Here is a 15,054-nt window from a genome sequence, read left to right on the forward strand (position 1 = left end):
AGGGCTATACCAAATAGATGAAAACTATGAACTAAGTTGCAGTTTATTGGCAATAGCATTCCAGACCCTGGGGGGGGCATCAATGGCAAAGGCCCTTCCTCCGGTTAACACCTCGCCACCATGGCGGCCCGTGGCCTTCATCCAGCAGTGGGAAGAACAATACACGGCATGCCATCGTTGCGGGTTTAGCACGACACAAGATAACAACAACAACAACACGAACCTCCAGACGCATGTACGTCGCCGCAGCCTACGCGGCGCTGCGATGATCCAATAACAGACACCCCCACTGATTTCTTCCCGACATCCGAGGTAGGAGGAGACTTTTTTTTTTAAACGACGCCAATAGCGGCGGCGGCGTTGACATTGCCGATGGTGGTCGCACAGTAAACGCCACCCCCACTGGTTGCTTATCTTCGCCCGCGTGCCCACACCGTGCCCGGCGCTGGCATTGAAATCAATGCCCTCCCCCCAACTCCTACCCACGATGTAGACCTGGCCCGGACCAGTCCATTGTCGATGTACGATGATTAGGAGGGGGGGGGGGGTGGATATTTGTATTGGATTAGTCCACCTTGCGTTAATGATAGAGGGGTGGGTATGGGGGGGGGGGTGTTCTTACCTGATTTTCAGGATGTGAAACTGAGTGGACTTACCAATGACGACAAGCTTCAGGAGGCTCGTGAAGGACGCTCCCGGGCAGTTGCAGGCAGTCGCCCTCCCAACAACAACAACAACGGAGGGGCAAAGGAGCGACGCTCAACAACAACGAGCGAGTTTCACAAAGTCGGTGGGCACAGCTGGTGGCCGTCTGCCAGCCGCCTCAAAGCCAGTCAACTCATGGCACCTGCAGCGCCTGCCCCGTGACCCCCTGCCAGCGCGTGGCCGCAGAGTGCACCTAGCCTGGCACAAGCGCCGTGGGGGACCAGCTTCGCGGTGAATGGCGGCTGGTTGTGGTTGGTGCTGTTTGTTTGAACCGTTCCACTGGAGGTTAAATCCAATTATTGTCTGTGGGGGGGTAGGCGAGGGAGACCACTGATGGACGAGTCCATAGTAGGTGTTTGATAGGGGGTGGGGGACGGGGAGGGGAGGCCTGACTTGGACAAGACCAGTCCATGTTGGGAGCGAGTTTGGGGGGGGAGGGGGGGGAGGGATTTGTTCTCCCCTGGGCCACGTGACCTCGTGGTCTATAAATGTCCTCTCTCTCTCCCGACGCGTGCGTCTCTCGTTACAGGGGAAGCGTGGAACATTCTCCTCCTCCTCCTCCTCCCTCGTCGTGGTCGTCTCGCCACACGACGAGCGGACGAGGTGCGCGAGGAGAGGCGGTGCCAGAGGAGAGGAGGTGCGAGGCGCGGGGAGAAACGACGAAGACGACGAACAAGGTGGACCATAAGCCCCCTGCCGGGGTGGACGAGGCAGCGGAAGGAGAGAGGACGAGGTGAGGAGGGGTTTTTGAGCGAGGTGGACCAACGTTGAACCTGACGGACGGAGTGAGGAGGGAGCCGCTGGTGGACGCCTTGAGGAAAGTGATAGGAGGAGGGAGAGGCAGGGCACTGGCCGACACGCACACAGCTCCCCCGTGTAGCCTTCACACACTGTCGGGGCAAGTGCTGTTAGCGAGCACCAATGAAGGCCGACACGGCACACGAGGTGGGTGGCCAGCAACCACGCCCGGCCGCCTTTGTCTCCCCCGGTGGCGATGTTTACGACACACCGCACCGGGTACTCATTTGAGGCCGAGTCGATCTAGGGGAGGCCCAGGACCGGTTCGGATAATCGTCACCTGGTGTTGACCGTGAGCGGGAATCGAACTGTTGGACATCTGTGAACAAGAGCTTTATATTCTTGGTTCGTGGCTTTACCGAAAGAACCAAGAATATTAATCAATGCAGTCACGAAAGCTTTAAATGAATATTTAAGAGCTTTATAGGTCATCAGATTCCTCCGGTGCAAATAAATATGCCGATGCTGAACTCGGGTCGCCGTGTTCGTAGCGCAGCGCCCTAACCGCTGCACCACCGCTCCCCACACAGCGACGTACAGGCAGACAACAACATACACAGCTCCCCTGTGTAGCCTCCACAGACTGTTGGGGCAAGGGGTCGTCCATAAATGACGTCACGCACCTAGGGGGTGAGGTCAGACATTTGTGACGATGTGTGACGATGGGGGTGGAGGGGGTTTGAGAAATGTGACGTCACATCAAAATGCGCGCAACTTTAAATAAATATAGACAACACGTTCTACTTATATTCTTGGTTCTTTCGGTAAAGTCACGTTGAAGGGAAACAATGAAATAAAAAATATAAAACAATAAAATTCTCACGACGTTTCGACTGCAACACAAGCAGTCATCATCAGGTTGGTTTTCACACCTGATGATGATTGCTTGTGTTGCAGTCGAAACGTCGTGAGAATTGTATTGTTTTATATTTTTATTATTTATTGTTTCCCTTCTACGTGGTGACTTTACCGAAAGAACCAAGAATATGAATCACTGCAGTCACGAAAGCTTTAAATCAAAACGTTCTACTTAAATATACTTTTTTTATATAAATGTTTTCTCCTACGAGTGCAGCGCCGCATTAAATACGCACTACAATGACAATAGTTTAAAGCGATTTGAAGAATGTTTTATTTTTTTTGCTGTGAGCGAGCAACACGGCGCGTTGCACTTACGAGGGGGTCGTGTGACAAGCATGATGCCCTGCCGCCTTTATATCCCCAGTGCTGTTGTTTACACACCGCAGCAGGTACTGATTTAAGGCTGAGTCCACCTAGGGGAGGCCGTAGCGAGGAGGTTGTCCGCCTGTTTTGCAGCTGTAGCCACGAGGTTGCCCGTATGCATGTTGCAGCCGTGGCGACGGGGCTGTCCGCCTGTGCCGTGACAGCCGTGACGACGGGGCTGTCCGCCTGTAGGTAACAGCTGTAGCGACGAGGCTGTCTGCCTGTGCCGTGACAGCCGTGGCGACGAGGCTGTCCGCCTGTGTGTAACAGCTGTAGCGACGAGGCTGTCTGCCTGTAGTTAACAGCTGTGTTGACGAGGCTGTCTGCCTGTAGGTAACAGCTGTAGCGACGAGGCTGTCTGCCTGTAGGTAACAGCTGTAGCGACGAGGCTGTCTGCCTGTGCGTGACAGCCGTGGCGACGAGGCTGTCTGCCTGTAGGTAACAGCTGTAGCGACGAGGCTGTCCGCCTGTGCGTGACAGCCGTGGCGACGAGGCTGTCCGCCTGTGCGTGACAGCCGTGGCGACGAGGCTGTCTGCCTGTAGGTAACAGCTGTAGCGACGAGGCTGTCCGTCTGTAGGTAACAGCTGTAGCGATGAGCGTGCGGAGGGACGGCGCGGGGCCGGAGTCGGCGGCGTCGCTGCTGCTGCTGCGCGAGTCCCAGGCGCGCGACGACCTGGAGCGCCAGCTGCTGTGCCCCATCTGCCTGGAGATGTTCTCCAAGCCCGTGGTCATCCTGCCCTGCCAGCACAACCTGTGCCGCAAGTGCGCCAACGACGTGTTCCAGGTAATTGCCTGCACGCTCACCTGTACACTCACATGTACACTCACTCACCTGTACACTCACCTGTACACTCACTCACCTGTACACTCACCTGTACACTCACTCACATGTACACTCATCTGTACACTCACCTGTACACTCACATGTACACCCACCTGTACACTCACCTTTACACTCACTCACCTGTACACTCACCTGCACGCTCACCTGTGACGCTCGCCCGCACTCTGACCTGTACACGCAGCTGCACGCTCGCTCGCCTGTACACTCACCTGTGCAGTGTCCCGCTTGCACGATCACCTGCACACTCATGGCAATGTCACAGATGTCCAGTAGGGGTGGGTCAGAAAGTTACAACATTCGTGCCAATGCCTCTCTTGTCTTCCCCCGGTCCCCTCGCCCCCCCCATCCCTGTCCCCTCCCCCCTCCAGTCTCGTGGGGGGGGGCCCTCAATCGGCGGGGGGGGGCGCTTCCGCTGCCCGTCGTGCCGCCACGAGGTGTTGCTGGACCGCCACGGCGTCTACGGCCTCCAGCGCAACCTCCTCGTCGAGAACATCATCGACATCTACAAGCAGCAGCAGCAGCAACAGCAGCAGTCCTCGCGGGGATCAGCAGCAGCGTGAGGGCAGGGGGGCATGGGGCAGGGCAGTGGGAAAGAGCAGGGGCCCCTTCCCCCCGGTTCAGACAGAAGGCATCATGGTCCAGTCGATTCCAGTCTCTGTATGATATCGTCGTGATGGGGTGGGCGAATAATCGGTAATGCCGCTTTGCTCGTCACGAGACCGTGATCTGAAATACCCGCGCCTTCGATAACAACACGTCGATCACGGCTACGGCATCGGCGGACATGAAGGTGCGATCCGGCGTACTTCCCGAGCGACGTGTCGGCAGATGTCGGCAGTTGATTTTACCACAAGAACCAGTCGGTCCGAGAGAGTTCAGGTCACCACAGATGATTTGGCTAGAGCCCAGTGACCCACAGTCTAGCAGACTCCTGGAAAGGCTCGGAAAAGAATTCCGACAGCGGTGAGGAACGGCGTTCAACAGGCGTTCGTTGTTTTACCCAAGCTAGCAGCAGCTCGAACGACGGTGATTGTCAATGAGTCGCTCGGGACTTTCACGCAGAATGTCTCCACGGTGAATCGGTACGATCCCACCACCACGCGGGCTGCCGGTGCCAGGCTTCCCGTGACGGTGCCGATGTTCCACTAGCGTTACCCGTCAGCTGCAGCCTCGCGCTTAACTAACGCCCGTCCGGGATAGTCGTCAATCGCCCAGGTCTCGGCAACGGCCAACATGTGCGAGTCCACAATCGTCGACCAGATCCTGGATCCAGCGCCGTCTTGTTGACCACGGAGCTCGTGCCATTGATCAATCCAAAGCTGAGGATGCCCTGGTCCGGCGTTATAGCCCGATAGCCGACATCAGCAGCGGTATGGCGGTGACGACGCCCTTCTGTGATCGTGCGGATGTTGGGGCGGAAGAAGAGCCGACCCAGATCTCCGGCACAGCCATGCCCCGAGGCATTGCAACCAGCGACCAACACGGTCGGGGGTAGGGGGGGTGGCGGCATTTGCACATCAGGTCGAAAGCACAGTGGGGGTGCGCAATTCGAGTAGTCTGAGCCTTCATCATCATCGTCGTCGTCGTCGTTGTTGTTGTGGTGGTGGCGGTGCCCCCCAGGGGCCCCGGCGGCCGCAAGGACGCGGAGCCGCACTGCGCAGAGCACGAGGAGGAGCGCGTGAACATCTACTGCTCCTCGTGCCGCACGCCCACCTGCTCCCTCTGCAAGGTGTTCGGCTCCCACCAGCACTGCCAGGTCGCGCCGCTCGGCGTCGTCTACGAGCAGCACAAGGTGGACACCTGCTCCTCGCTCACCCACGCACCTCCTTGCACCTCCTGATTCCGTCGCACAACTCCACGCAACTCCACGCAACTCCACGCACCTCCATGCACCTCCACACACATTCACACATCTTCTGATTCCATTACACACATCAACACTCCTGATTCCATCACACACCTCCACACACCTCCTGATTCCATCACGTACTTCCTCACATCTCGACACGCCTCCACACACCATCACGCCGCTCCTCACCCCCCCTCCTCACACCGCCGCATGACATTGGAACTGGTACATCCCCCCCCCCGCCCCCAGTAGGGTGAGCTGAGTAATGATGATGTCAGTGGTTATTATAATGATGATGGTGATACTGCTTCTGTCGCTGATGTCGTTAATTATGTTGGTGATGACGGCAATGGAGTGATGATGATGATGACGGTCTTTTTAATGATGCTGGTGATGTTGATGGTGGTGATGGCAGTGATGGTGATGGTAACGATGGGCCATCGCCTCCGGCTAGTCTCGGTGTTGGTGGTGGTGCTGTTGGTTATGTTGATAATTGTACTGATGGTGATGTTATTGATGATGTCAGTAATTCCCCCTCTGCCCCCCCCATCCCACCCGCCTATCCTCCCCCCATGCCCCCCCCCCCCGCCGCCCCGTGCAGGGTGAGCTGAGTGATGGGCTGGCGCAGGTGGTGGTGAGTAGCGAGCGACTGCAGGAAGGGCTCCTGGAGCTGGAGGGAACGCTGCACTCTCTCGACGTGAGGGAGCTCACCACCGCAACCGCAGCCACAACACCACAACATCCACAGCCACAGGCACAACACCTATAACCATTACAACTACAAGCACAATAGCCCACTACAACCACTACAACAACTACAATCACAACAAGCACTACCACAGCCGCAGCTACAGCCGCAACCACAGCCGCAACTACAACCATAGCCTCAACCACACCCACAACTGCAGCCGCAACCAAGCCCAAAACTGCAGCCACAACTACCACAGCCACAACTACCACAGCCACAACTACCACAGCCACAACTACCACAGTCACAACTACCACAGCCACAACTACCACAGCCACAACTACCACAGCCACAACTACCACAGCCACAACTACCACAGCCACAACTACCACAGCCACAACTACCACAGCCACAACTACCACAGCCACAACTACCACAGCGACACTTACAACCACAGCCACAGCCACAACCAAAGATCCGCCATATCGAATATGACAGACTGTTGCGACAAATGCTGTTAGCAAGGGGGTGGTGTTAGCCAGAACCATGCCCGGCCACCTTTGTCTCCCCAGTGGTGATGTTTACACACCACACCATGTAATCATTTTAAGGCTGAGTCGACCTAGGAGAGGCCCAGCATCGATTCAGATATTCGTCACTGGTGTTGGCTGTGACTGCCACAGTCAGAATTGGAACATGAATCACAACACTCACTCCCACACCCCTCTCCCTTCCCCCCCATTTCCCCTCCCCCTTGCCCCTCCACCACACATCCCCCCTCCCATTCCCCCCCTCCCATTCCCCCCTCCCATTCCCCCCTCCCATTCCCCCCTCCCATTCCCCCCTCCCATTGCCCCCTCCCATTCCCTCTTTCCTTCCCATCTCCCCATGCCCCTCCTCCTCGACCCCCCCCCGTTCCATCCCCCTCTATCCCCCTCCCCGACCACCCCCCCTACCCTCCTCGTGCCCCTCCCATCCCCCTCACACCCCCCCCATACCCCTCCCCCTTTATCTCCCGATGCCCCTCCCATCTCCCCCATGCCCCCTCCCCCTTTATCTCCCGATGCCCCTCCCATCTCCCCCATGCCCCCTCCCCCTTTATCTCCCGATGCCCCTCCCATCTCCCCCATACCCCTCCCCCTCTATCTCCCCATTCCCCTCCCATCCTCCAATGCCCCTCCCCCTCTATCCCACCGTGCCCCTCCCATCCCCGAATGGCTTTCCTCCTCCACTGCCCCCCCTCCACCTCACCTCACCTCTCCACCTTCCCACACCCCAATGCCCCTCCCCCTATCACCCCCCTCCTCCTCCCCCTCCTCCTCCTCGCCCCACCCAGGAGAGCTCGAAGCTTCAGCAGCGCGTGATCGGGGAGGCCTTCGAGGCGCTGTCCCTGGTGCTGGAGGGTCGCAAGCGGGCCCTGACGGCCGCCGTGCAGGCCCAGCAGGAGGCACGGGCGCGCGCCATCCGTGCGCGGGTGGCGCGGCTCGCCCAGCGCGTCGACGACGCCTCCAAGCTGGTGGAGGCCGCGCTGCAGCTGCTGGACGAGCCGGGCGCAGCCAAGTTCCTGCAGGTGTGGCCGCGGTTTGAACGCCCGGCGGGGTTGGGCCTCGGATGATGCCACGGCACGCGCGCGGTGCATTCTGGGATTACGTGAATGTTACGCACTCCCAGAAGGTCTTGGCGGGGGGGGCGGGGGGCGGGGGGGGGGGGGGTGGGGGGCCCCCCCCCCATGGACTGTGTGAGAAATGTATTTGTTCACGTCGAGGGATGGAGCTGCGAAGGAAATGCGTCGGTCTGCTTGTATAGTTCATGAATGTTAATAATGGTAGTTATAATTACATGAACTCCACGTGGTGGAATTAGATGCGAGTATAAAAATATGCCGGAAGTGATGTGAAGAGGAGTTGTGGGGGGGGGGGGGGGAGGGATCGCACAGAGATGCTGTGAAGCTCCCCTGCCGTGGGCGTTGGGTAGGAGCCCGTACCCCCGGCTCGCCAGGAGAATGCGGCACAGCAGAAATGTGGACTCCGCCTGTTACCATCTGTCTGGGATAGAGTGTTGCCCCCCTCGCGCACGTCAGTTTTCTCCGGTTGCTCCGGTTTACTCACACATGCAAACGTGCATTAATTGGCCCGCAACACCTTAATATGTAGAGGATGGGCAGAGCTTGGGAAAACTGTTGGTAGGTCCAGTGTCTGCCTGCCTGCTCTTCTGGTGCTCCTCCTCGCACTTCTGATTCGTCCTCTCTCCGACAGCGAATGAACACTGTGGCGGCAGCAGCAGCAGCAACGCATTAGAAGCTAAACTAACTGATTCTAATTTTGAGATTCTCAGAGACCGCAGATGGGAAGGTGATACGCGGTGAAGTTGGGGGGAGACTGGTGGTGATGTTGGGGGTGCGTGGGGTGGTGGTGGTGGTGAAGCCCTTGGGTGAGGGGGGTCTGGCATGCGGAGGTGGTGGTACTCACAGCAGCCCGTGGTAGACTCGGGGTACTCCCGGGAGCCCGTGGTACTCACGGGAGCCCGTGGGACTCGGGGGACTCGTAGGAACTTGTGGTACTCACGGGAAACTATGGGACCCATAGGCCCCGTGGAATCCGTTCGTCGTTTGTGTTGTTTACCTTTGCCCATGTTTGACTCGTTACCCTGCCCCTCCCCGTATTTCCCGCAGAGTGCCACGGGCCTCATCGTAAGGTCAGTCGAGGGAAGTGGGTCAGCTCTGTGTTTTGTGTGTGCACGTGGTCAGAGGGTCATGACCTCATGGACTGGGGTCGTGACCCCCACCGTGTGTGACTGTGTGTGTGTGCGTGACTGGCTTGTGTGACTGTTTCCGTGAATGTACGTGTGACTGTGTGTGCTTGTGATCGTTGTGGGGAGCGGTAGCGTAGTGGTTAGCACACTGCGCTGGGAACCCGCGTTTGATTCCCACTCACGGCCACCAACACCAGTGAACTGCTGCTGGGCCTCCCTTAGGTCGACTCAGCCTCAAATTAGTACCTGGTGCGGTGTGTAGTTAACATGGCCACTCGGGAGACAATGGCAGCTGGGCATGGTGATGGCCACCCACCTCCTTATGTGCGCCGGCCTTCATAGGTGCCCGCTCACAGCACTTGCCCCAAAAGTCTGTGAAGGGGTATACATACGGTGGATGTTTGTTGCTTGTGACTGTGCGTGCAACGGTTAGCGCGCCGCGCTCCGAATGTGATTACCCGAGTTCGATTCCTGGCCACGCCTAATATCGGCGCCATCCAATCCGTTGCGGGACTCCCTCTTCAGTTGGGTGCGGTGTGAATGCGGGCGGGCGGGCGGGCGGGCGTGTTGGAGGGCCGTGGGGCGCAGGGGCGCCTGCCACACCGCCCCACTCGTGCTCCTTGGCCGTCGTAACCGGCACCGGCGCGCTGTGGCGTGCGGGGGGCGCAGGATGTCCGAAGTGGCCACCGCCGTGGACGCCCTCCCCGCGGGGTCGGGGGTCGACGACCTCGGGAAGTTTCGCGTCGACTTCTCCCGCGAGGCCGACATCCTGCGGAGGCTCGACTTCGTGCCGGGTGAGGCCCGGTGGGAGAAGGGCGGCGGGGAGGCAGGGGGAAGGGGGGGGGGGGAGCAGGTGGGAGTTTTGGGCAGGGGTGGGGGGTGGGTGGTTTCTACAGTCAGAGGATCACAGTGTCAGGGTTAGACACAATGTTCGGGGTTCATCAGTACGTGACGTCATCATCTCATCCCATTGGGGTTCCTAACGGAGTGGGGTGCCTCTCCTTCCCTTCATGAGCCCCCTCTTACGGGACTCGTGGGCAATCCCTCCCCCCTCCCCGCCACTCCCCCCTCCACCCTCCCCTTCCTGTGTGACGATGCAGACGAGGTGACGGTAGAGGAGAAAGTGGAGGAGCCGAGTGGTGAGGTGAAGGGGACGGCAGAATTAGCGGCGGCGGCAGAAGTAGCGGCGGCGGCGGCGACGACGGCGGAGACGATGACAGTGGCGGCGGTGGCGGCGGGGGCTCAAGGCGAGGCCTCCGTTGGGCCGGGGGAGCCCCCGAAAACGTTGGGGCCCGAGGAAGGGCCCCCACAGCCGGGGCCCAGGGGCACCAACCCCGACCCGGGCTCGAACCCTAACGCCGTGGACTCCGCGGCCATTGACTCGGCGCGGGGGGAGCGGAGCAGGGAGCCGGAGGTGAGGGCAGGGTGCCACTTCTGAGCCTACCTGCCGCTGGGATTTCAGCAAGATTCATCTACATTTGGGCCACCAGCTCCGGTTGCCACCTGTCCCTGGTTTCCCCAGGACTGTCCGTCCTCCTGTTGAGATAGTTGTAGGTGAGCGAGTGAGTGGGTGGGCAGGTCACCAACACCATCGACAATTGTCTGAGCCGGTCCTGGTCCTCCGCTAGGTAGACTCGGCCTTAAAATTTGTACCTGGTGCGGTGTGCAGACATCAGCACTAGAGAGACAAAGGCGGCCGAGCGTGGTGCTGGCCACCCACAGCCTCGTGTGCCGTGCCGGCATTCATAGGTGCTCGCTAACAGCACTTGCCCGACAGTCTGTTAAGGCTATACGGGGGGGGGTGGGGGTGGTGGGGGGTGGCGATCTTTGCCTTTGTGTGCAGGTGCGGTCGTACAAGATCCCCTCGGCGGGGGCAGGACCACGGCAGGACCCCCCTCAGCCCGCCGCGACTGCCGGTGGCGTACCAAGGGGACCCGGGGTCGTGCGGAGCGCGGCACGGGGGCCGCCGACATCCCCCTCTCTGTGGCCAGGAGGAGGTGGAGGGATCCCCCCCCGAGGCGGCCTGTCGATGAAGGTGAGTGGTGGGGGGGGGGGGGGGGGGCCCAGGGGATCCTGAGCGAAACGGGGGGGCCCAGGGGATCCTGAGCGAAAGCGGGTGTTTTGCGTTGCAAAGGGTGGCTGCTTCCGTTAATCACGTAATATAATTACGATCGACAATTATAACAATTATAATGAATGAATTCAACTCGTGTCACGCTGTGCCCCTCGTATCCGCTCCTCGCTCTCGTAGAGGGAGGGTGGTGGGGGGGGGGGGGGTGACTCGGAGATGCGACGAGGAGGAGGAGTCGCAGACGAGCAGGGAAGGCAGCAACCATACGGTGGGGAGCCGGCGCTGACCAACAGTTGCCCAAGCTCTGGAATCCTCCGTATACTAAGGCGTTATCGGCCATTTAACGGGCGTTTATTATGCATGTGGGAGGAAAAGAGCGCCACGGCGGCTAGGAGATGTTGACTGCCTTGCGCGGTATACAGGAGGTCGTGGGTTCGATTCCGACCCTGATGCCTGCTTTTGCTGTATATTTGGAGTTTGCTTGTCTCCGTGTCCTCCGGTTATTCCCTCCACATTTCGAATCAACACGTAAGTTTCGGGCATTTGCCTGCTATAAATTTCCACACGATGAGCCACTTCGTTGAGCTATAATTTGTGGCCAGGCCGCGTCTGAAAAAAAAATAAGCTACACGGCTCGGTAGGCCTTGCCTGGTAAAATAAAAAAGATAATAGTTTAAACCGGAGCACCCGGAGAATAACCGCACTTGCAGGCAGGTGTGGAGTCGACATTTTTGCTGTGCCGCCCTCTCCCGGCGAATCAGAAGTATTACACCTCCTAGACGCCCACCCTCGGGCAAGAAGGGAGGTTTGACAGCATTAGTGCGGTGATCCACCAACCCTGCCTCACTGCTGCCTCTACACAGGGCTGGATCACGGGCAGCCATGCGCATAGCCACCACCGCCAAACCTCGAGTTGACCAGCAGGAAAATCTGTGATGATCGTTAACAACGATTGTCGTGATTATTTTGATCACGCACGTGCGAGTGCGAACACGCGTGTCTCCCAGGCAAGGCTCACTGAGCTGTATCACTCTTTTATCAGAAGCGACCTGGCTATCACAAATGATAGCTCAACGAAGTGCCTTAGAGCAGCCAAATATTCTAAACGCGCGATGTTGATTCTAAATGTGAAGGGGAAATCCGGTGGACCCGGAGGAAAAATCCACGCAACCACGGGGAGAGAGAGAGAGAGAGACGAAAACTCCAAATAGTCAGGCGTGTCGGGGTCGGGATGGAACCCACGACCTCCTCCATACCAGGCGAGGGAGTTAACATCCTGCCACCGCGGCACCCCTAACACACACGTGTGTGTCACGTGTCTCAGGCCCTGGCCGTGCGCGTGCCCCTCCTGCTCTGTGCGGCGGCGCTCTGGGAGATGTGGGGGTGCTACGAATACCTCGCCCTCACCCGCCTGCAGTGGGGGGGGGGCTGCCCCTGATGGGGGGGGGGGGGGTGGGGGGATAGATGGGGTGTGGGGGGGGGCCGACCCCAACCCACCAACACCCTCCCCCTTCCCCTACCAACCCCCTTCCTCCACCACCCCCCTTCCCCCCAGAGGAGACGCGCACAGGTAATGGGGGGGGGGGACGAGGGATGTGGTGGTGGTAGAGTTGGGGGGGGGTGCGGAGGGGGGCTGGTGGGCCCCCCCCACCAATGCCTCTTTATCGTAAGAATATTTATTTGGACCGGAGGTATCCGATGGGCTATGAAGCTCTTTTTGTTCTCACAGATATCCAGTACGAGCAAGTCAGCAATTGCAATTCATGTTGCAGTTGCATCGCAGGATGCTCCCAACAATCCAAACCAACGCCTGTGCGGCATGTTAACCGCGATCACGTTTGCTCGTGTTGATCAGAATGTTTATTCGTACTGGAGGAATCCGATGAGCTATAAAGCTCTTTTTCTCACAGGTGTCACAGGGCGGGTCAGAACGTTACAACAGCAAAACTAAAAAAAACACGATAGGAGTAACAAAATAGAGAAAACACAAGGGGTAAGCAAGCCACCAAATATAAATAAGTAATCCATTCATGAATTACATAGGTCCGATTTAGCAAGCTTGGGCAAGGCAGCAATGAATATTGTACAGCTCGCCAGGACGCTGCATGGCGAGTAAGCACACACAGGTACATAGGATGTGGTGTGCTGGGTCGGTGGGTAGGCAGCCTTGAGTAGGTGGCACGCGTCTCATCAGTAGCCACAGCGATGGTGAGATCGGCGTGTACTGGGTGTGGTGTGCTGGATGAATGAAAATATTTCCTGGGTTGCTTCGCCTGAACAGAGCCGGCGGAAACGAATCCCCGACCACCGCCACCCCGACCACCACCGTCATCATCATCACTCTGCTTGTTAACCCAGGATAGCCTCACCGAGTCCCAAGACTCGTTTCGGGAGGGTCCTGCCAATTTTCGAAGTCGGGGGTGGCCGGTGTGACTGCTCTGGTTTGCATGTGATTATTTTAGCCAATTGGACGTTTTGGCCAAGAGCATGCGCAGAATCTCAGCCAATACCAGCCGCCTAAATGCACACAGTGTCTATATGCCCTCTGTTCATCACGCAGCTCCTCTGCATTTGAACAATATATGTTAATTCTCCTATGCTTGTATGTATGCATGTTCAACTTCTTTTGGCGCCTTACGTAGTTAACCGCGCTAATTGGAGGTGCTTCAGAATGTACACGGTGCTCGTTAACAGCACGTGCCCCCAACAGTCTCTATAGGCTACCTGGGGGATCTTTGTTGTGTGCCTGTGTGTGTTGTTGTGCCCACACGTGCATGTGTGTGCGTCTGTGGTGCGCGGTTAGTGCACTTACGCTGCAAACTTTCCGGCCTGTATTCGATTCCTGCTCTCGGCCAGCAACATCGGTGATGAATATCTGAACTGGTCCTGGGCCCCTCCCCTAGGTTGACTTAGTCTTAAATGAGTATCTGATTCATTGTATGACCGTCCCCCGGTGCGATCCGTAAACATCTCCACGAGGGAGACAAAGGCGGCCAGGCGTGGTGCTGACCACCCCACCCCATCATTGGTGCACCGTGCCAGCCTTAATAGGCGCTCGCTAACAGCACTTGCCTCAACAGCTTGTGTAGCCTACACGGCGTTGGGGGGGGGGGGGGGGGGGGGGGGCAGAATCTTTATCTTTGCGTCTCTCCAGGAGGAGCGGAACGATGCCGGAACAATGAATGGAGGAGTAGGAGGAGGGACCGGCGCTGCTTCTCGGTCGTCGGAAGGAGGTCGCGAGTCCCTCCGGGAGGAACGGAAAGATGCGGGAACCACAAACGGAGCAGGGGCCGGTGCCTCGACTGGCGCCGCTGCCGGTGCCGGGGTCGGTTCTTGGTGGTCGGAAGAAAACCCCGAGTCGTCGGACGGGAACTCGACGTTCGTCTTCTCGTTCGCGTGGCTCAACTCCCAGCACAAGTAGCCCTGGAGGGAGCTGGAGGGGGGCTGGGGGGGGCGGGGGGCTATGAGGCGCCCTCGGCGGTGGGGGCCCAGGCATTGCCGCCCACCCATGGCATCGGCGAGCCGCGCCCTGTTGTACGTCGATCGCTCGCCCGCTGCCGGCACTGCTGCCGCGTAAACCTCTTGTGTGACCTCGTCGGGTTTGTGCCAAGTAGGTTGTGTTGCGGTTCGCGAGTAAATCTGTGGGGTCGGGCTACGTAACGATCTGACCCTTTGTTTCCTTCCTGCTTAATTTGTTTGGCCGTGTCTGGTGGTGGGCGGCATGGGGGGAGGGGGGAGGGGGGGGGGGGCTAGGGGCGGTTGGAGGAGGAGAGGCTCGAGACAAAAATTTGGACGCGAAAAAAAATCGATTACCAATGGAGATTCACGCCTCCCTTGCCACCGCCAGTGAGTGATTTACCCCCCCCCCCCCCCCCCCCAAAAGAAATGCTGAAGCTTTCTCTTGAAGTGGGGAATTTAAACACGGACTCCATGTTGACGATCGGCTCCCGCACGTAAAGGCCGTGATCTACTCGGGCAATATCAGAGCAATCATTGCCAGCAATCATCACCTGCGGTATTTCCCATTGTCACGATCTCATTGCTCCAAATCTGAATAAGTCTGATTTGAGCTACCCCTTATTGGACAACCGTGGCGGCAACTTCCAATCAGATCGGAGACAGA

At 58.4% G+C, this 15,054-nt stretch overlaps 1 protein-coding gene across 2 annotated transcripts; it reads left to right on the top strand.

Annotated features, from left to right (window-relative positions):
* The first annotated feature begins 651 nt into the window (after positions 1–651).
* Positions 652–14,617, top strand: LOC116951370 (tripartite motif-containing protein 54-like). Of its 2 annotated transcripts, XM_076073823.1 has the most exons (13): positions 652–936; positions 1,235–1,438; positions 3,138–3,165; positions 3,306–3,512; positions 3,941–4,128; positions 5,193–5,364; positions 6,023–6,118; positions 7,446–7,679; positions 8,781–8,803; positions 9,530–9,654; positions 9,961–10,274; positions 10,704–10,895; positions 14,086–14,617. In XM_076073823.1, exons 4-13 carry the CDS (start codon positions 3,321–3,323, stop codon positions 14,350–14,352), a joined length of 1,803 nt encoding a protein of 600 aa, XP_075929938.1. In that variant the 5' UTR covers positions 652–936; positions 1,235–1,438; positions 3,138–3,165; positions 3,306–3,320; the 3' UTR covers positions 14,353–14,617. The 2 variants fall into 2 exon arrangements, with proteins under 2 accessions (XP_075929938.1, XP_032825792.1); XM_032969901.2 differs by lacking the exon at positions 3,138–3,165 and having other exon boundaries at positions 653–936.
* Positions 14,618–15,054: the final 437 nt, after the last annotated feature.

The sequence above is a fragment of the Petromyzon marinus genome, chromosome 43, assembly GCF_048934315.1.
Source record: "Petromyzon marinus isolate PM22_M1 ecotype Great Lakes invasive population chromosome 43, UKy_Petmar_22M1.pri1.0, whole genome shotgun sequence".
In the NCBI taxonomy this organism is placed as follows: Eukaryota; Metazoa; Chordata; class Hyperoartia; order Petromyzontiformes; family Petromyzontidae; genus Petromyzon; species Petromyzon marinus.

What these genes read in the sequence shown, in the direction of transcription:
- LOC116951370 (XM_076073823.1), top strand. Translation starts at nt 3,321, where the DNA reads ATGAGCGTGCGGAGGGACGGCGCGGGGCCGGAGTCGGCGGCGTCGCTG. An exon ending in GCGCCAACGACGTGTTCCAG is followed by an intron (nt 3,513 to 3,940) that starts GTAATTGCCTGC and finishes TCCCCCCTCCAG; the next exon opens with TCTCGTGGGGGGGGGCCCTC. An exon ending in AGCGGAGCAGGGAGCCGGAG is followed by an intron (nt 10,275 to 10,703) that starts GTGAGGGCAGGG and finishes CTTTGTGTGCAG; the next exon opens with GTGCGGTCGTACAAGATCCC.